The 21,977-nt window shown below is 41.6% G+C and overlaps 1 protein-coding gene across 12 annotated transcripts in view; it reads left to right on the forward strand.

Annotated features, from left to right (window-relative positions):
* The window catches only part of ENOX1 (ecto-NOX disulfide-thiol exchanger 1), a 540,515-nt gene that overhangs the window by 441,985 nt on the left and 76,553 nt on the right, over positions 1-21,977 (forward strand). For all 12 annotated transcript variants that reach the window (XM_078390695.1, XM_078390697.1, XM_020797018.3 and 9 more), the window contains one exon: positions 21,278-21,462. In XM_078390695.1, the coding sequence (XP_078246821.1) occupies positions 21,278-21,462 (185 nt within the window). The remainder of the gene's footprint in view (positions 1-21,277; positions 21,463-21,977) is intronic.

Below are 21,977 nucleotides of genomic sequence, written 5' to 3' on the forward strand. Positions count from 1 at the left end.
CATGGCAACTGTTTACAACGCCTTTAGAAGACTTCTCTCACAGCTGGAGATTTATGGGTTTAAGACAACAGAAACATAATAATTAAAGCTAAATACAATATAGGCACATTTTTTGCTTCTTCCATTATTAATCACCTCATCAGATGGCCCCAAATGTCTCCATTTCTCAGCTGAAGAGAGGCAAAGCACTTTACATTTGATTAATAGCACTTGAGGACTTGAGGAAAATGTTCATGTAATTTTTGGGTAAGAATATAACACCAGAGTCTAATGAATTAACCTTTTTTAAAAAATGGTTTAAATTTATGTAAAAAATGTTGCAAATCATTCTCCCTCTCTATCGCTCTCATTTTTAACAATGTTGAAAATTATATCAATTATAAGAGAATGGTGTTTCCATACTTTAGAAATATCTTGTCAAGTAATTTTATTATCCCAAAATATCTAGTACTCTCCAGATATAACTTGTATAACACTAGCAAGGCTGGAAACAAAGAAACCAAGTAGCATTTTGGAGAGCATGAAATCTAAAATAATCTTGTGAAACATATTCAGAGGAAAACCCGTATAATTTGGTGATACCGCCTAGATCTTAGCAAATAATGCCTTGAATGTAAGGAGGTCAGGGTTGAGGCAAGCAACAATTATCCTGATTCCCCAGGCACATGAGCTCCCAAAATCAAGATGGACATGTATCTTGGAGTACATTAAAAGACAAAAGATTTTGGTATAATATTGTACTGTGTTGTAAACTACATCTCTGTGTTATATGCTGCCAAGTGACATCTGACTTTTGGCAACCCTAGCAGGGTTTTTAAGTTGTTTGAGAAACTTATGGAGTAGTTTTACAATTGCTCTCATCCAGGGAGTTTCCATGGTCAAGTGGGATTTTGAACTTTGATCTCCTGAGTCCTGGTCCATCACTACACTATGTTGGATCTGTAGATCATGCATATTACTGTGCAATACAATACAGTACAATATTGTACCAACACCCTTGTCTTTGTGTAACACAATTACCTTGGGAGGTGGTGAGTTTTCCAACCCTGGAGACATTCAAGAGAAACTTAGATAGCCATCAGTCGGATATACTTTAACTTAGATTCCTGCATTGAGCTCAATGACCTTATAGGCACCTTCCAACTTTATTATTCAATGATTCGGCAGAAGAAAATATACTAGAAAAGGAGCTGTAAAGATTTAGGAGATTATAGAAATGGTTATGAATTTCATCTGTTCAAGTTACCACCAAAACATTTGGCTCTAGTTTCTAGTTAAGACCTGCAACAATTTTCTGTGAAACAGCAAAAGTAGCCTTTCATAGAGATGGAACTTTCATATTTTAAGGACTTCCTTTCCCATAGTTCAGCGAGAAACCCTCCAAACTAAATTATGAGAATGAAAACCCTTGAATTGGCAGGAGGTAGAGCAGCTTTCTTATCTCCTTGCTGTTCTCACACCACTTCTCCATCAAGGAGGAAGAAAAGTGCTGACTTAGGAGGTTTCTCTGACTTAGGAGAGTGGAAGTCCTTAAAAGCTATTTCAAGGACCATGTCTCCTTTTATGAGCTTGCCCAGCTGTTAAGATCATCAGGAGGGGTATTTCAGTCCCTCCACCTTAACAGGTGCATTTGGTGGGAACACAGGAGAGGGCCTTCTCTGTTGCTGTTCCCAGATATTGGAACTCCCTTCCACAGGAGGCCAGGCTGGCCCCATCATTGGTATCTTTCTACAAACAGAGGAAATAATTTTCTCTTCAGGTAAGCTTTCCCTTAGTAATCTTAGTAATCCCTTAGCTAACAGAATGGGGTTTTTAAGTGGATTGTTGTGCCTTATTGCTTTGAATGTGTTTTTGATGTTGCTTCTGATTACCATGTTTAATGTGGTATTTGTTTGATCCTTTTTAGTATGTGTATACTTACTGTTTTTAGTTTTAAAGATTGTCTTTTACTGGTGTAAACCACCTTGAATCCTTTTAAAGGAGAAAGTTGTGGTAAACATTTTAAATTAATTAATCAAAATACAGAAGTCTGATGCCTACCATTCATTACAAAAATAGCCAAAAACATTCTGACCGGAATCCTGTGTGGGGTTTTTTTTCACACACATGTAAGCAAAAACGTAGATGTTGCTGTGACTAGTTAAGGCTGATCAAGTAAGTGCTGTTCACAAACCTGGTAACACAACCAGCAAGCAACTAGCAGATGATTACCCTCTATTAGTGGCAGCTACTTCTCTATTTTTGCTTATTTAAGTGTAAAAACTATTTAAAATCTTAAAAGATTATGCTGTTAAGGTGCTACACTCAATATGCCAGCAAGTTTGGAAAACTGAGCAGTGGCCAGAAGATTGAAAAGATCAGTCTACATCCCAATCCCGAAGTAGGGCAGTGCTGAAGAATGCTCCAACTACCATACAATTGCACTCATTTCACCACACTAGCAAGGTTATCCTCAAAATCCTACAAGGTAGGCTTCAGCAGTATATGGACCGAGAACTCTCAGAAGTACATGCTGGATTTCAAAGGGGCAGAGGAACTAGAGACCAAATTGCTAACATGCACTGGATTATAGAGAAAGCCAGAGAGTTCCAGAAAAACATCTACTTCTGCTTCATTGACTATGCAAAAGCCTTTGACTGTGTGGACCACAGCAAACTATGGCAAGTCCTTAAAGAAATGGGAGTGCCTGACCACCTTATCTATCTCCTGAGAAACCTATATGTGGGACAGGAAGCAACAGTTAGAACTGAATATGGAAACACTGATTGGTTCAAAATTGGGAAAGAAGTACGACAAGGCTGTATATTGTCTCCCTGCTTATTTAACTTATATGCAGAATACATCATGCGAAAGGCTGGACTGGAAGAATCCCAAGCCAGAATGAAAATTGCCGGAAGAAATATCAGCAGCCTCTGATATGCAGATGATACCACTCTGATGGCAGAAAGTGAGGAGGAATTAAAGAACCTCGTAATGAGGGTGAAAGAGGAGAGCACCAAAAATGGTCTGAAGCTCAACATAAAAAAAACAACTAAGATCATGGCCACTGGTCGCATCACCTTCTGGCAAATAGAAGGGGAAGATATGGAGGCAGGGACAGATTTTACTTTCTTGGGCTCCATGATCACTGCAGAGGGTGACAACAGCCACAAAATTAAAAGACACCTGCTTCTTCGGAGGAAAGCGATGACAAACCTAGACAGTATCTTAATAAGCAGAGACATCACCATGCCAACAAAGGTCCACATTGTCAAAGCTATGGTTTTTCCAGTAGTGATGTATGGAAGTGAGAGCTGGACCATAAAGAAGGCTGACCGCTGAAGAATTGATTCTTTTGAATCGTGGTGCTGGAGGAGACTCTTGAGAGTGCTCCAATACTTTGGCCATCTCATGAGAAGAGAAGACTCCCTGGAAAAGACCCTGATGTTGGGAAAGTGTGAAGGCAAGAGGAGAAGAGGACGACAGAGGATGAGTTGGCAGGACAGTGTCATCGAAGCTACCAACATGAATTTGACCAAACTCTGCAAGGGCCTGGCGTGCTCTGGTCCATGGGGTCACAAAGAGTTGGACATGACTTAATGACTAAACAACAAATGTGTAAAAAAAACCCAGAGGATTCTGGTCAATATTTATTTCAAAATAATAGCTATCCATATTACCAAGATGGACCAGCAATTTTGAAATGGCCTTCTGAGTTTTCCTTCTCCCTCCCTTCTTTTCATATTTCAGCACCTTCTATATAGCATTTGTTCCTGAATATCGCATCTCTGACCTGTTGCTGTACATTATGCCGTACTCATCTTGGCACTGTAGATTGATTGCCTCTTCTGACACCATGTTGTGTGACATCATGACATTGTGTCCTTTGTTGAGACTGTATATTACAATGTCATTTCTGTAGTCACTATAAATATGTATATATGTCAACTTTTGAACATTTCTTCTTGGCAGTTTTCTCACACTCCACATGGATAACACCTGCTTCAGCTAAATTTTCTTACTGGCTGAGATCTGATAGAATATTTACATACACAATTTTACTGTTATTTAGATTATGTTTTCCTATGATCAGATGATCATACATAGACATTTTTGAGTGTAAACAATTAAAACAAGGATTCATCTGGACATTCCCTCAAACATGTCACGAATATTTCAGTGGCAATATACCAATCTGTTGATCTGTCAGTGAATCTAGGCATATAAATTCATACTTCCTCATGCTACCTCTCATGGGTGTGTGAGAGATCAATGCAGCAATTGTGTATGAGTCAGTTAGTCAGTCTCCTGTTCTCTCCTCTGCCTGCACCCCTATTTAGTTCTTCAGATGTTTCATGTTATTAAAGAATGGGAACAGTAAAGAATAATAGTTTTTAAAATAATTTGATTTTTTGAAACTTACCTGTGTAATTAACCACATGAGTTTACTAGCACTTACTCCCCTATGTTTCCATCACTGTGTACAATTTTTACACACACCTATCATGTTATGATTTATTTAAAAAATAATAATAATTTGAAAGTGACTCATATATACCTCCCTATGTTTCTATAGCATCTAGAGTTGAAAAAAACATGTTAGGGATTCCAAGAAGTGATTTTCCACCAAGACCCTTTAAGGAGAACGGAGCTTACCTACTACATATGTAAAGCAATTTCCTCCGATGTTCTCAAGATCATCATTACAAAGATTTTGTGTTTTTATGTTTTGTTTTTCTTTATAACAAGAAGGCTATCTGACTACATTTATCATTTTAATAGTGCTGTAAACAATGAATACCTTTCCACTAACAAATACACTCTGTTGGTTAAGTTATTCATGGTGAATTTGGATCCATGTTCAGCAGTGATGTATTCACACAGCTGTATGTATGACCTGGGAACAGGAAACATTCTCTTATGGGGGTTCTGTTGCTCCAACTGTAGGGGATTGTTTCTGGAAAATAGGATGAAGATGCTGGGAGGCAGGTTCATTGAAGGGAAAGGATCTACAAGGCAGAAGAGATACTAAAGAAGCCACAGAAGGCACCAAGTATTTACAAGAGAATAATCAGAATAGCCAGTGAGGTTGAATTGTATGGACTTGAGACAACAAAGAGCAGGAAGTTATTTTTTTCAGTTGATGCAATGTATTCCTAGATGCTTAACAGCCATAATTTTTAGGTCATCAGGTCTCAAGGCCCTGGAAGTAAGACTGTCTGCCTTTGAATTCCAGGTAATCTGAGACACAGTTCTCTGTTCTTAGGTGAGATACCTGTATCTAGATGGTGTTACATACAGCACTGATGTTACCTGTCTGTCATGGGTTTGGAGGGAAAGTTCCATCCTATGGGGAGTGGAAGGCGGGACATCAGGAGGAGGGGCTGTACTGTATATATATATGAAGCCTGTGTGGTGAAGTTCAGAAGATGCTGGGATGTGAAGAAGCAGCAGCTGGGAAGAAGAAACTGGTGTGGGAGTCTGTGTGTCAGACAGGGTACTACTGTGTGTCAGTACCAACCTGATAGGTTCAGGTGTCTGTATGGTTAGCCAGAACTGATAGGTTCAGGGTCTGTGCTTCAAGTTAAGTGTTCTGTGTGAACCAAACTGTGTGCCTGTATGAATGAGACTAAGCCACGTTACTATATCTTATTCACCTGATCATTTTATTTTCCCTGTGTGTTGTATTTAAATAAACCTTATTCTTTTATTTGTTGAAAATCCATCCCTGGTCTGTGTGACTTCTTAGAGGGAATGGTTGGTGGCAGCTTAGTTAACGTGTGGCAGATCCCAGTAGGTCTGGGTTTGTCACATTGATTGGTGTCCAGCGTGTGGGATACGACTGGTCCAGTTGTCCAGCGGTCCAGCAAAGCCTTGGCAAGTGTGCCCAGAGCAAGGGGGGTCTAGTCAGGGACAATCTGAGAGCACGTAGGTAATCTTCTAGGTGTACCTCACGGGGGGGTGCACTAGTAGAAGAACGTGTAACCTCAGATTGGGGACTAGATTAGGGTGCTCTGAGGCAGCCTGTTTTGGCGGGAAAAAAGCTGAGGCAAAACTGTGTAGTAGCAGTGATCTAGCCTGCCTGCTGAGAGGCCTAGCAGAGGGGGGTAGACTCTGACTCGCAACTGTTGCAAGTTAAGTGCTGAAAGGACAGCAGCCATCTATAGAGAAAGCTGGTTCTGAGGCAAAAGAAAAGAAAAAAAAAGTGGTCGCTTTATTTTGAGGCTTGACTTTTTAAAGCAGCTTGTTCTGAGGGGGGATTATGCCCTTGACTCGAAGCCAAATGGCAGAAATGGGTGAAGTGAAAGACCCCCAGGTTGACCAAGGTTCTGAGGATGAATTTGGCTCAGTGCAGGGTGACAGCACAGGAGAGCAGAACCCAGAACTCAGGAAAATGCTCATAGCCCAACAGCATGAAGTTCAAATGAGGCAGTTAGAAATAGAAATGGAGAACTCAAAGGGGGAGGACTCTATTGAGTTTAGCAAATGGGATCAACAACTAGATCCAACCTTGCAGCAGTGCTTTAAGATGGTTAGCAATTGTCCAGTAACCCCTGAGAACCGTGAGAGATATTATTGTGAAGAAGAAGGCCTTTTATGTAGGGAGATCTTAATAAACTCCAAGAAGGAAAAATTGCTTGTAGTTCCTTCTAAATATAGAAAGAAAGTAATGGAAAAATGTCACACAGACACCCTATCGGGACATTTAGGGATGGCAAAGACTAAGCAGAAAATATCCCAGAAGTACTACTGGCCAAAAATGGGAAAAGAAATAAAAGAATTTTGTCAAAGCTGCACCACTTGCCAAATGAAAATAAATGGTGAGGAAAAATCCAAGAGGGATGATGACTGGGATAGGTATATGGAAGAGATGAAAAATATTGACAATATATTTAAGCAAATGGAAAATAGACATATTGAACAACTGAAAGAGAAACAGAGGTCTGGGTTTACTCTATTAAGGCAAGTTTTTAAGGATGCATACGGCATAGATGAGTTTTCTGAGGGAAACGATTTACAATCCAAAGTGGCAGTGGATATGGTTTATGAGTGTGAAAGAAAGATAAAGCCACAAACTATTCTGAAACCAAAAGAAGGCACACAGGTTAAGGCACAACTTCAAAACCTGAATTATTCTGAAGAAAACATGAGGGAAACATGGGACCCTAAGTACTCCAAAGGGCTAGTTCAGAGCCCGCCAAAAATGGGCGGCCATTTTGGTGAGAAGCCCTCAGACATGAAACCAAGACCTCAGATTTTGGAGGGAAAACCAAAACAAGATGAGAAAGACTCAAAATATAGCAGAAAATGTTATTTCTGTCAGGGAAAGGGCCATCTAATCTCAGAGTGTGAGAAATTAAAGCAGCTAAAAGGAATTGTGCCTCAGGATTCGAGTGGAACCAAGCCAAAAGCTGTGTTCTGTGTCCAGAAAGAGCAAGGCTCATTGTCACTGAGGGAGCCTGTTGCCATGGCTACTCAATCTGGAACAGCTACATCTGCTGATCAGGCTGAGGAAAATGGTCCTCTTGTGGAGGTCAAGCGATGCTTGCTCGTGAGAACAGATTCTCAGTTGTTTGAGACAGCAGGGGTGGACGTAGGAATACTTGACCGTCAGTATAGGGGGCTACGGGACACTTGTTCCCAGGTGACCCTGTGCCATCCAGATATTATTCCTAGGGAGTATGTAATCCCAAATGAGAGCATGAAGGTGGCAGGGATTGAGGGGCAGGTGATCTCACTGCCAGTAGCGGAGGTACCTGTGAACTTTCAAGGCTGGAGGGGAGTTTGGCGGCTAGCAATTTCATCGACTCTGCCAGCAGCCGTGCTCGTGGGAAATGACCTGGCTGAACATGTGAAATGGGCGCTAGTGATTACACGTTCACAAGCCACCACGGGGACAGTTCAGGGGGGTAATGATGAGCCAGAGACGGAAGCAGAGGGGAGTTCAGAAGCTGTGGTGGAAACCTTAACCACAGACAGCCGATTTGGCCAGGAGCAAAAGGCAGACGCCACTCTCCAAAAGTGTTTTGAACAGGTGACTGACGCCCAGCTAACACCTGAAACCCCAGTGAGATTTCTAGAGAAAAAGGGGATTTTGTATAGAGAGACCCTGAGGAATATCTCAAAAGGGGGAGATGGGATCAGAAGTCAGCTAGTGGTACCTGAAAAGTATCGCCCCATGATCTTACAAAGGGGGCACTCTGACATGTTTGCTGCGCACTTAGGGGTGAACAAAACACAGCAGAGAATCACACAGAATTTTTACTGGCCTGACATAGGGAAGCAGATCAGGGAGTTCTGTAAACAATGTGATGTGTGTCAAAGGCAGGGGAATAGCCGCGACAGGACCAAAGCAAAGTTGTGCCCTTTGCCTGTGATTGACACTCCGTTCAAATGCATAGGGGTGGATATTGTGGGACCTTTGCCCAAGGCCACAAAGAGGGGGAACAGGTTCATTCTCACCATTGTGGACCATGCCACGAGGTACCCTGAAGCCATACCCTTGACTAACATTGAAACTAACACAGTGGCAGATGCCTTGGTGGGGTATATGTCCAGGATGGGATTTGCCTCAGAAATAATCACAGATTTGGGAGCATCGTTCACATCAAAGCTCATGAAACGCTTATGGCAAATCTGTGGAATTAAGCACAAGGAAACCACTGCCTATCATCCTGAAAGTAATGGGTTAACTGAGAAGTTCAATGGGACTCTAATGCGCATGATTAGGGCTTACTTGGCAGAGAATCCAAACAATTGGGACCAGAAGCTGCAATCCCTTTTGTTTGCTTATCGATCAGTGCCACAAGCCAGTACCGGGTTCAGTCCATTTGAACTTTTATTTGGGAGAAGGGTGAAAGGGCCCCTTGATTTGATCAAACAAAATTGGGAGCAGATCACCCAGGATGACCCACAAGACGTTGTGACATACATAGACTCTTTAAGGATTGACCTAAAGAGAAACCTAGAGCTAGCAGCAGAGACCCTGCAAGCTCAAAAGGTCAGAAAGAAAGCTTGGGATGACCAGGAAGCCGGGGAGAGGCACTTTAACCCAGGGGAGGGAGTGCTTTGGCCCAGGCCCTGCAAAGAAAACAAACTGCAGCTGGGTAGTCCAGAAAGAAAATACTTGGGTCACATGGTAGGGGGAGGAGTGATAAAACCCCTGGAGGCCAAAATAGAAGCTGTTCGTGATTGGCCTAGACCCAACACCAAGAAAAAGGTCAAATCATTTCTTGGGTTGGTGGGCTGCTGCAGAAAGTTCATCCCGAGGTTTAGCGAGATTGCGGCTCCGCTGACCGATCTGACGAGGAAGAAGGCTGATGACCACATCCCGTGGACCAGCGACTGTGAGGAGGCGTTCCAGAGGTTGAAGCAGGCGCTCATCAACTATCCAGTGCTGCGGGCTCCAGACTTTGACCGGGAGTTCATCATCTACACCGATGCGTCTAACAGCGGGGTAGGAGCAGTTCTGTGCCAGGAGGATGAGAATGGTGACCAGCATCCAGTGTCCTACCTGAGTAGGAAACTTCAAAAAGGTGAGAGACATTTGGCAACCATGGAGAAGGAGTGTTTGGCCATAGTCTACGCGATCCAGAAGGCCAAGCCTTACATCTGGGGAAGACATTTTGTTCTGTGCACTGACCATTCACCACTGCAATGGTTAAAGACAATGAAAACCCACAATAGCAAACTTATGAGGTGGGCTTTAAACCTACAGGACTATGACTTTGAAGTGAAGGTGGTCAGAGGGTCAGTGAACTGTGTTGCTGACGCCTTGTCAAGAAGACCTGAAGAATGAAGACGGCGAAAGAAACATGGACTATGTATATATGTTGGTGACCAAAGGTTAAATGTACCTGTTTTTTGAACTTGGTTTGTATGAATAAAGGTAAATTGATGTAATGTATATGGTAAATGTTTAAATGCCTAATTGATATGGTTGACTTAGAATGTAAGTATAAGTAAGTATGATATGGTATGTATAACTGTTGTTGTGTGTTTTATCCAGGTTGTTTTTTGGGAAAAAGCACCTTAGCTTTCCCCCTACAAAACAACTTATAAAGAGGGGAGGTGTTACATACAGCACTGATGTTACCTGTCTGTCATGGGTTTGGAGGGAAAGTTCCATCCTATGGGGAGTGGAAGGCGGGACATCAGGAGGAGGGGCTGTACTGTATATATATATGAAGCCTGTGTGGTGAAGTTCAGAAGATGCTGGGATGTGAAGAAGCAGCAGCTGGGAAGAAGAAACTGGTGTGGGAGTCTGTGTGTCAGACAGGGTACTACTGTGTGTCAGTACCAACCTGATAGGTTCAGGTGTCTGTATGGTTAGCCAGAACTGATAGGTTCAGGGTCTGTGCTTCAAGTTAAGTGTTCTGTGTGAACCAAACTGTGTGCCTGTATGAATGAGACTAAGCCACGTTACTATATCTTATTCACCTGATCATTTTATTTTCCCTGTGTGTTGTATTTAAATAAACCTTATTTTTTTATTTGTTGAAAATCCATCCCTGGTCTGTGTGACTTCTTAGAGGGAATGGTTGGTGGCAGCTTAGTTAACGTGTGGCAGATCCCAGTAGGTCTGGGTTTGTCACAGATGGTATTATTGTTGGAGTGGAGGGAAGGCCTCGGAGAAATCAAACCTTGTTCATGCAAGGAATTATCTGCAAAGTAAAGTGGATGTCAGGGGAAGAGGTCCAGCCAACAAATAAATTTTGAACAGAAAACACAATTGACTATAACTATATGTACATCTACTCGGGAGCTATTTCTGTTGAGTATTGTCTGAATTGCCCTAGAATGAATATGTAGGAGGTTTGCTACAGAACAGTAGCTATAAAATGTGGTTTGCTGCTGGATGAATAGTGAGTGCTATTTTATAGAGAAACAGCCAATTGACCTGTAGAGCCCACTATTGTCTACTCTGGCAACTGTCTAACGGACAAGGCTGCAATCTTTTCCTAGCCATGATATGTCAGATGGTTTAAATGGTGATATTAGGGGTTGTTGAATCTGGGACTGTTGGCATAGGAAGCATATTTTCTACCATTGAACTGTGAATTCTCCTTTATCCATAGTAGTTGAAACAAAGAGATAAAGAATCAACGTGTTCCCTGGTAGGTCTAACATAGGAAATCAAGGTCTATAAGCTATTGAGTAGGTATAAAAATCCATGCAGAGAAGAAAAGCATTATAGATGGAGCGCATGCATTCACCTGTTTACGGAAAAGGCTTGATCCAAGGGAAGAAACACACATTATTGGCTCTTTTCAAGGTTTATCCCTTACTTGGGCCTGAACAAGAAAATAGTTCAATCTTTAAGGACTGAAGAAGATGAATCCACTAAAAGCATGAGGCACACATATTTCACAGCATGGATGTCTAACCTTTTGGGATTAAACATAGCCTGTCTACTGACCACTACTCTGAGCTCTGCTGATATTAATCGCATATCAATTTCTACAGTCATATGTTTGTTTCTACTACAAGGGAATTGCTTGAATATGAAAGATATCAAAACCAAAGGGCAAGGCAGGGCAGGGAGATGGAGCTTTGTTGCGGTGAAGCCAGCAGCTGCCGGGAACAGCTCCCAGAAAAAACTCAAACCGCCCGGTCTGGGGTCCCTCTAGAAATGGGGGGATTGATGGGGAGACCAGGAGAGGTCTCTCTGAAGCAGTTGGCGAGCCCCAGAAGGAAGAAGATTGGGCAGAACCTGATTTTTCTTCCCTCGGAAAATTCACCCAAGCACAGATCGGAGACGGGAGCTGTTTTTTGGCAGAATAGCTGTGAGTAACTCCACCATTCCCTGAGGAGAGGAGAACAAAAATATGGCTGAAAATGTACAATAACAAAGTAAGCCTTTGATTTAGGAATAACCGCATTAAGATGGAAAAGAAACTAGAGTGAAAATACCTGACCAAAAGAAGAGAAGGAGCAACGAGTCATGCTTACCAGCCTGCTTCTTCAAAGCTAAATGGACTCTTAAACAGCAGGCTGGCTCAAGGTCAAACAGAGAGACAGTAAGATGGAAAAAATTGTGTTTCTGGAAAAAATCCCAGAGAAAATACTACTGGACAGGCATTAAGAGACTGAAATTTTGTGAATGCTGTTTAGTCTGGATCCTTTTCCCTAGACTGTGTGGGACTCTGATAATAAAATCTTGCTTTTGGGGAAGGAGGAATAAGCTTTTAGAAGTAAGAAAACAGACTGTGAACCATCACTGTGACGACATAATCGGCTAGATTGAAGAGCTGGAGAAACCAGGACTGGTGTTTGACCAATGGAACTTTGATAACAGAATTTTACTGGGTCTTAGAAGGAGGAATAAACCTTTGGAAGCAAGAAAACGGACAGTGAATCATCAGTGAGACAAACGTAACCGAATAGACTGAGGAGCTAGGAAAACGAGGACTGGAGTTTTGACGGATTATAACAATAGCTATTGGAGAGACTGATTTCCTGTATCCGCTGTTTAGTCTGGACTTTTTCTTGGCTGGACTGTATGGACTCTGATAATACTGTCACAGTTGTAATTCAAATTGTTGGGCTAAAAGTTGAGCTATATATTATAATATCGGGGTAAGGAGGGGAGGACATACTCAGGGGAGGTGCATGATGATGGGTTTGGTTTGTTGATAAAATAGTAGAAACTAAAAAGTATTATATATGCATTGGAAAGATGGAAATGGCCTCCAGAAAAATTAAATATCAACTGTTGGGGATTTTGCCAGGTAAAGAATGGCAGGTTACCATGCAAATGATAATAATAAAAGAATTTCAGCAGGTGAATGAGTGTCTCAGCCAGGTGGAAGACCCGATGAAAGAGAAACCATCAGATGTTAAACAATAGTTAAAGGAAACTGTACTACTCCAGAACTGTTTTCATTGAGTGCAATACCAGGTAACATAGATGGGATTAAGAGTGACCCTGTGAGCTATTCAGCTACAACAGTCAGAAAATGTGTTGATTACTGCCCTGTATTCAACTCTATCTCCCAAAAACTGGAAGAAAACAGAGTCATGGAAACAAGAGAAGTGTACTGACAAAATATGTATGGGAAGTGATAGAAATGGATACTTTTTCAGGTGTGCTGAATGTATGTCCAAGACAGAAGGAAATTGAAAGAGGGGATGTATTTTTACAATTGGTCTCGGTTTCCTGATAGTGTTGGAGTAATTTAGATTTAAACTAAAACATAAATGTAAGCTGATAGTTAGAGGGTAATCAAACGGTAAAAAAAAGTAGAATGTTGATTTTTTTTAAATTGAAAAATGAATAGATTGGATTCTTGCATACTTAATATGAATAGATTGGATGATTGTGTATTCTGTGTTCTCCTATCCTTAAAACCCTTTTTCCATCCCTTCCACTTCCTTTTACCTTTTGTATTCCCTACCCTATTTCTAGTAATTTAAAAATAAAATATTAAAACAGAAAAAAAAACCAAAGGGCAGGGGTGGGCAACTTGTAAAGGTCAAGGGAACTCGTATGCATATTAAATAGTCAACCATGTCAGACTAGAGCAGAGAGTTGGGGACATCACAGAAAATTACCATGGTCCTTTTTCATGCCTATGCTATCCTCTGATCATTTTTCCTTCTTTGTCCTCAGAAGAAACAGGGAGCAATATTTTAACATTGTTTGATATTGGGGGTTTTTCCCAGCTGTCCTTTTTCCACATGGTCTTCCTCCTGAATAGAGGGCCTTAACATGCTTAACTAGCTGAACATGCCCTAAAACAAACTGGACATGAAATTTTATTTCAGAATACTGAAACACTGGACAGCACCAGCAATCATTGCATTAGACTGCACAGGGAAGCCATTGAAATCCACAAACATCAGCAGAACTTCAACAAAAAAGAAGAAAGTTTGAAACTCAACAAAACTTGGCTCCCTGCACTGAAAAATACAGCGTGCAAAAGGTCAACAAATTCTACCCAGGCACAAGGACCGGTGATCACTACACACAAAAGACTAGCTAACGACACCCATCAATCACAGTGACAGATAATTTCTCTTCCTTATCACAACAATACACCCACAACAAAAAGACACTGATCACCATAATCACCCATCTCCTGAAAAAGACAAAAACTGATCTCACAGCCATAAATATTCAACTCCCAAACAAACTGCACCAGAGCACAGAGTGCTACTCCCATCCCCTGAAGATGCCAGCCACAGAGACTGGCGAAACGTTAGGAAGAACAGCCTTCAGAACACGGCCAAAGAGTCCGAAAAACCCACAATAACTATTATTGTTATTATTCAAAAATAGCAGGCAGAGTCCATCAAAATTATAAAAATATCAATTGGTATCATATAACAGATACAAGTTTTAACCAAAACCCTAAGTATCTGTTAAATATGAGTGCAGTATGTATGCTGTTCCTAATATTGCAATTCCAGATGATGCCAGAGTTGAAAATAAAGAATTGGAAAAACTAACTATTTATTTATTTATTTATTTATTTATTTATTTATTTATTTATTTATTTATTTATTTATTCATTTATTCATTCATTCATTCATTCATTCATTCATTCATTCATTCATTCATTCATTCATTCATTTGATTTATATCCCACCCATCTGGTCAAATAGACCACTCTGAGCGGCTTCCAATAAAAAGGAACATATACAATAAATAATAAAGATATTACAGACAGACTGTGACATATACGAGAATAAAGGAATAATAAATAAAGAAAAGAAATTAGGTGTTGACAGGAGGGAAGGCCTGGACATACAACCATGTTTTTAATTGGCTTTTAAAAGTGTCCAGTGTAGGAGCCGCATGAATCGCTGGAGGATGGTTATTCCAGAGGCGAGGAGCCACCGCCGAGAAGGCCCTATTTCGTGTTCGTTCATTCTGGGCCTCTCTCGCTGTTAGGCTCCTCAGCCTCACCTCCTGGCTCGAGTGGGTGATCCGGGCAGATCTAGGTGGGAGCAGGCGTTCCGCCAAGTATCAAGGTCCTAAACCGTTTAGGGCCTTATATGTAAGCATTAACACTTTGAAGTCGATGCGGAAATGGATGGGCAGCCAATGCAGCATGGCCAGAGTAGGAGAGATGTGTTGGTGTTTTCTCACTCCCGTGAGGAGTCTGACCGCTGCATTCTGCACCACCTGGAGTTTCCGCATCAGCTTCACAGGTAGCCCCACGTAGAGTGCGTTACAGTGGTCTAATCTGGAGATTACGAGCACACGTACTAAGGTAGTGAGCACCCCCGTGTCTAGGTAAGGACGCAGCCAGGCAATCCGCCAAAGGTGAAAAAAGGCGGTGCGGACCACCGACACCACCTGCGTTTCCATGGTGAGCGTCAGGTCCAGGTGTACCCCCAGGCTGCAAACCCCACTCTTAGCGGCCAGGGTCACCCCCCCCCGAAATGAGAGAGAGTCACCCAAGCCGCCAGCAACAGGAGCACCCACCCTCAGAACTTTCGTCTTGTCCGGGTTCAGCCGCAGCCCGTTCTCCTGCATCCATTGCAGTACGGCCTCCAGGCAGTGCTGGAGGGACAGGACGGCATCACCTGCAGTTGGTACAAAGGAGATGTAGAGCTGGGTGTCATCAGCATATTGATGACATGACGCTCCACAACCCCTGATGACCATGCCCAGCGGCCTCATATAGATGTTAAACAGCATTGGGGAGATAGTCGACCCCTGTGGAACCCCACACTTGAGGCTTGACAGCGATCAAGCACCCTGGCCACAGAATCAGGCGTGACAGGCTGAAAGGAATCAAAAGTTGCCGAGCAAGATGGAGCGCTGGACATCTCTGCTCGACTCGCCATATTCAAAAAAGGAGAGAAGTCCCGGCGGATGGCCTCCACTTTAGATTTTTAAAAGGCTGCAAACTGGTCCGGTGAAAAACTAGGGGAGGCCTGTCACGCAGACCAGTTCCGGATAGGTTGTGCACTATACAGAATAACTCCGCCTGCTGGTTGGACGCTTCGCTTATCCGGTTAGCGAAGTAAGTTCGACAAGCAGCCTTTACCCTAGACAGTTTAGTTGCGACCCTGACAGCTATCCAATTATAGTCCGTTGGGTTCTTCCTCCACCTACGCTCTAGCCTTCTCCTATGTCGCTTCAGCTCTCGGAGCTGCTGGTTGAACCAGGGTGCTGACCGAGCTTTACGAAGGAGAGGGCGTTTAGGTGCGATCGTGTCTATAGCCCTGGTTGCGAAGGTGGACCAGGTGTCAACCAGAGCCTCGACAGGCGCACTAGCCAGGTCAGCCGTAACACCTCTCATGGTGTCCTGGAATCCAGCAGGATCCAGTAGCCTTCGAGGGGGGACCATAACAATAGGTCCCTGCTCCCTGCGAGGGGGGAGAGCCACTGTGAGGTTACATTTTATCAGGTGGTGATCTGACCATGACAAGGGGACCGACACTAGGTCAGTCACCATCAGACCACACTCGCTCCAACTGGTGGAAAAAACCAGGTCCAATGTGTGGCCACCCATGTGGGTGGGGCCGTTGACATGTTGGGACATGTTCAAGGAAGCCATGGTTTCCAAGAACTTAAGAGCTGGCCCCGAAGCCTCTGCCCCCGCATGCACGTTGAAATCACCCAAGACCAAAAGCCTTGGGGATCCCAACAGTGCCGTGGATACAAAGTCGGCCAGCTCTGGAAGGGAAGTGGCTGGGTTGCAGGAACCGCGGGAACCCAGCAAAATCCCAATACCATCCCTGGCCCCAATCAACACGTGGAGAGCCTCTAGACCCGGCTTTACCAACGAGGAATGCCTGGTAACCTCCAAGCTGGATTTATAGACAATGGCTACTCCCCCCCACCCCTCCAGTCTACCCTGTTGCTGAACAGCATAACCGGGCGGACAGATGAGAGCAAGGGGGGGACATACAGATATCTGGCAATTGAAACATTTTGCTTGTGGTATTATAAGCAGTTGCAGATCTCAGAAATAATACCATCAGAACTACACAAAATGGCAATATCACTGATATAATAGCAGTCAATGCTTTTATAATTTTGATTGACTGTGCCTAGTCTTTTTGAATAATAATGTAATAATAATATACAACATTGATATTTAACAGATAGATTTTTGGTTAAAACTTGTATCTGTGATAGAGTAGCAGTCAATGTTTTTATAATTTTGATTGGCTGTACCTAGTCTTTTTGAATTATTATTGTTGTTGTTCAGAAAGACCAGGCACAGTCAAAATTATAAGAACATTGGCTGGTATTATATAAAAGATACAAGTTTTAACCAAAAACCTAACTATCTGTCAAATACTGGTGCAGTATGTATGTTGTTTCTAATATTGCCAATTTTTGTAGCTCTGATGGTGTGATTTCTGAGATCTTCAACTGTGTGCACGATTTTTATAATATTCTAAGGTATTTATAATTTTCATCACTTAATAGTGATTTTATAATGTCATTTTTAAAAATTCGATGGGCAGAGGCCTTGTTGACGTGGAGGGGCTTGCGTGCTTCAGTGAGGTTGAGAGCTATGCTGAAGGGTCTCCCAAGTCAAACAGGTCTCAGCTGAGAAACCAGACTGTGTCCACCAACCATCAATTATGAAGAGGAAATAAACAGAAATCCATACCGGATTGGTTGTTGCCTGGGTCAACAAGGACCATGTCAGATGCTATAGCCCCTGGGTATCTGGTAACAAATGAGCTACAGGGCTCAAAAGACCCTTTTGAGGAACCAGGACAGGCTGCTACTGGAACAACGTCAACATAAAACATGGACTCTCACTGAAAATCAAGAAACGGTGGTGGTGGTGGTGATGATGATGATGTATGGACTCATTCCAATGAAAATACTATAATAGCCATGTGTGTATGAACACATTAACTTGTTTCTCCCTTCTCTTCAAATTTGAAAACCTTCATGAGAAAGGTTAAGTAAATATTTGTTGCACTTTAGGGTTTTAAACCTTGAGTCAAGTATTGTTGGTCCGCAGCAACAAAAGATATTTAGAGGGGGTCTATGGTAAAGAAAAGGTTTAGAGAATAGGGCATTTTAATCCTCCACAGTCTTGTTTTGTTGCAGAATCCATGCAAAACTAAACCTATTATGTAGGCATTTGATGACAGAATAATCTGTATTGTTGTGAACAATCTTCCTAAATTTCAGTCACCCACTCTGATCAATCCCTTCCACAAACAAACAACAAAATAAACTGAAAAGGATCGAGGAAATTTTTTTTGGAAAAAAAATCGATCGACTTTTCATCATTTTGTCTGAGCAAGATTAAATTTCTGAGATAAAAAAAAACCCTTACTATTTTTCAGCCCTTACTATGATGTAGCAAAGAAATAACATATTATGTTTGGCAGTAAGCTAGGCCCATTTGGGTAATGTGGATGTTGACTGTTCAAGTGAAATTGAAATTGAAATTCAAGGAATACTCCACAGTGTAAGAAATGTTCTGTTCTGTTGTTTTGTTTGTTGTGCTATGAATGTGGAGCAGTTTTATACCCCCTCCCCAACAAGGTATTAGAATTCTTAATGAGGTCAGAAAATGACCAACAGTCTGTGAGGATTGAGAGATCTTCTATTTTGGCAGTCAGTAGAAAAGTTGATGAGTAAGCATTTTTGCATTCCACCTTCCTATTATACTCAGGGAAATGGATTCTTTTTTCTGAAGTATGTTCAGGTGTCTTTTAGGTGTTCATACTGTGTATAATTTAGCTATATTGCTCCTGTCAAACAGCAATTAAAGATTCCATAATATTGAACTTGAAAATTATATAGTCAGAAGTGAGAGTCAATAATGTGCCCTTAGCTATAAATGCTTATACAATTCTTCGTGGTTATCAAGTTAATTAAAGCTGCTTCATAATGACATGATTCTTATCACATGCCCAGAATAAATTCTACCAAGTATTTGTTAAACTAAACTGTCCTGGCTGTCGCCAGATGCAAGAATAAAGAGGAAGGTTTGTCTGCAAGACTCTAACAATGCCCCTAAAATGCTATGTAAAACACTTTCCACCCTTTCTATATTTCTACTCAAATAATTCATTTAAGCAATGTTGCTTTATGGCTTCCTGCATTTTGGCACACAAATTTCAGCCTACACTGCAGACGGTGCAATTCATTTGCTAAATGTAATTTCCATCTCTGCATACTAATCGATTTTCCCACAAACACCTGCTATCAGTTATGATAATAAAACTGCCATTCTAAATTGAAACGAGGCCAAATAGAGCTTCCTAAGGAAATGACTTAAGTATCTTTCAATGCTACTAATGCAGTAATGCTTCTGTAGTGCCAACATTTTTTCCAAACATTTGCATTTTATATCATTTTGTTCTGTTCCTTCATTTCTCTAAGCATCACTGGAAGGCTGAGGGGAAGGAAAAAAGAACATGGAAAACTGGAGACTTCATCTTTGGGGATTGGTTCTAGATTTTTGATATGTGACGTTCTAGAGCATGGCCGGCAACGAGTAATGTGAGGAAGTCAAATGCTATTGACCTAGACATGTGGGTCCTGTGAAAAAAACTTTCACTTAGAAATTGTACTGCATGCTCCAATAGACTTAATTTCTGTTCAGATGGTCGTGTGACTACAGGTACATCTGACCAGTTTGAATGTGTGTCTCGTAGCAGCAATCCTTTCCTAATCCACAAAGCAAATTCAGTAGCCTTTCAAAATATATTTGTATGTGGACGTGGGTGAGTGTACTCGTTTGAGTTACAAATGTGCCAGAATTTTATTTATTTCTCTAGTTACCAAAATCTGAAAATACAAAATTGCAGGGTGGTTGTGGCGGTAAGCAAACAAATATCAACATTTCCCCCTGTAAAGTACACTAGAGATGTTGGTCATGTTATCTTTGTGATGCGGTTGCTGCTGGCTTATGTGAAGGCTGCCCTGTGAGTGTGCTGACGTGCGTAAACTGTAATTCTTAATAGAGCTGTGTTGTATGTTACATTTAGCAAAACTGTGATGTGTGTGTATGCAGGTGGGGTGGGGTGGTCCCAGATAAGTCATCCATCCCAGAGAAAAACCTGAGTCTTTTCCATTTTTTAGAGCAGACATATAATTGTTCTGTCAATATAATTTGACTCTGTAATGTAAGATGGCAATTATACTAAATGGCCATGTTACAATTTTTAAGGAATAGATTAGACCCAGACTTAGACATGCTTAGAGGAGGCCCATGGAAAAGGCCAGAGGTAAATTTCTTTCTCATTACCCCACCCATAGGATTTTAGTCGTGAATGATTTACATCCTATTATTCTCAGTGACTCTGTAGTAGAATCCTATTTAAAATTTGGATCGAAGCTAATATTTCTATTTTCAAATTGTACACTTCAGACTACGGACTTCAGGAAAGGATATTATATATCAATGATCTTTGTTTATGATAAGGGGAGGGTACCAAAGGAGACGTATTGTTTTCTGCCTTCCTGTTTCTTATTCCAAACCCCCTTCCATTAGGCCCTTTCAAGTTATGATATTATTTGGAATGGGTTGGAAAACAAAGGAATGGAAATCCCAAGTCAGTCTTAATAAGAAAACATTTTTATTTATTTATTTATTTTAGAATGAGCTATATTAAGATTTTACAGGACATCCTATGATTCATTGTATAAGCCATTGCTTTGCGATCAGGAAAAGTTCCTCTTTTTATATTTCAGAAGCAGATGTTGTTCTCTCTCTCTCTCTCTCTCTCTCAGTCTGTGTCTCTGTGTGTAATATCCAGGTTCTGCTACAATCAGAGGTAGCAGAACTGGTGGGAGGAAAGTGGAAACAGCCGGAAGTTTAGAAGGTTTTCAGACATTGCATTTTTCTTATCTTGTGTAATACCTTTTTGAAAAAGAATGCGCTTTGTAATATTGTTTGACATCTTTGACATCTGAAAATGAGTTCTAGAGAATCAGAAGGCAGTTAAGGAGCTCTAAAATCCATGTTTGGATATTCAGACCAGGATTTAGCTCCTAAACTATGGCTGCCACAAATTATGTTCCATTTTGTGATATTGAGCCTCTCTCGCGATGCATTCAGATCCTGTTCTACTCCAGCTTACCTGATGTTAACGAGCTGGCATACCAAGCAAAGACCTTTCTGCCACTCTATAGAAGGCTGGTCTAAGTTCTTGCTTGGTTCCTCTTTAGGATGTTGTAATTGTATAAAAGAAGCCACAATCAAACATTGTAGCTAAGGGAGCAAGCAGTATAATTTCTCTAATAAGAGCAGTTGCTGCACAGAGGTGTCTTATTTGTTCTGGTTAAACCCAGCATGTTATCCGTGGTAGGTGGCTCGATTAATATTAATCACCATGACTGTTTTCCTTCTCTCAGCATTAGCTGCTCAAGCTTATGCACTGAAGGAAGAGAATGACAGTCTCCGATGGCAACTGGATGCCTATCGCAACGAGGTGGAACTCTTAAAGCAAGAGAAAGGGCAGCTCTTCCGAACTGAAGAAAGCCTGACAAAGGACCAGCAGCTACAGTTCTTGCAACAGACGTTACAAGGCATGCAGCAGGTACTTCACTTTGTAATCCCACATTCTGTATTCTAGGACCGAAACGTAAAGTTGCTACTGGTCTGTCTTTGCGTACAGGTATGTGCCTCTAGGTGCATGTGAATGTGTAAGAACACAGTTAAGAGCTATGTAGGATTAAACCTAGCTAGTTCAACATTCTGTTCATATTGCACCAACCAGTTGACGATGCAAAGTCCAGCAGCCAGACTTTAGTGTGGCTGTGCTGTTTGTTGCAGTTACCATGATGGGGCTCTGTGCATTTTTATTGAGTTCAGTTCCATCAATGAGGGGAAGAGCACTGCCTTTTACAAAGAAGATCCTGGCTCATTCTAAGGAGGACAGGAACTTTGGTTTGGATACTAGAGTTGTAACTCAGTCTAAAACCTGAAAATGTTATGTCAGAAAGAATATATAATTTCGATTCCTTATATTTTCACCTTCCTTTTAGACTTGACATTTTTCACACATAGAAAGCAACAGCCCTTGAATTTCGCGAGTTTATCTGGATAGCAAGT

Source organism: Pogona vitticeps, chromosome 3, assembly GCF_051106095.1.
Source record: "Pogona vitticeps strain Pit_001003342236 chromosome 3, PviZW2.1, whole genome shotgun sequence".
Lineage (NCBI taxonomy): Eukaryota > Metazoa > Chordata > Lepidosauria > Squamata > Agamidae > Pogona > Pogona vitticeps.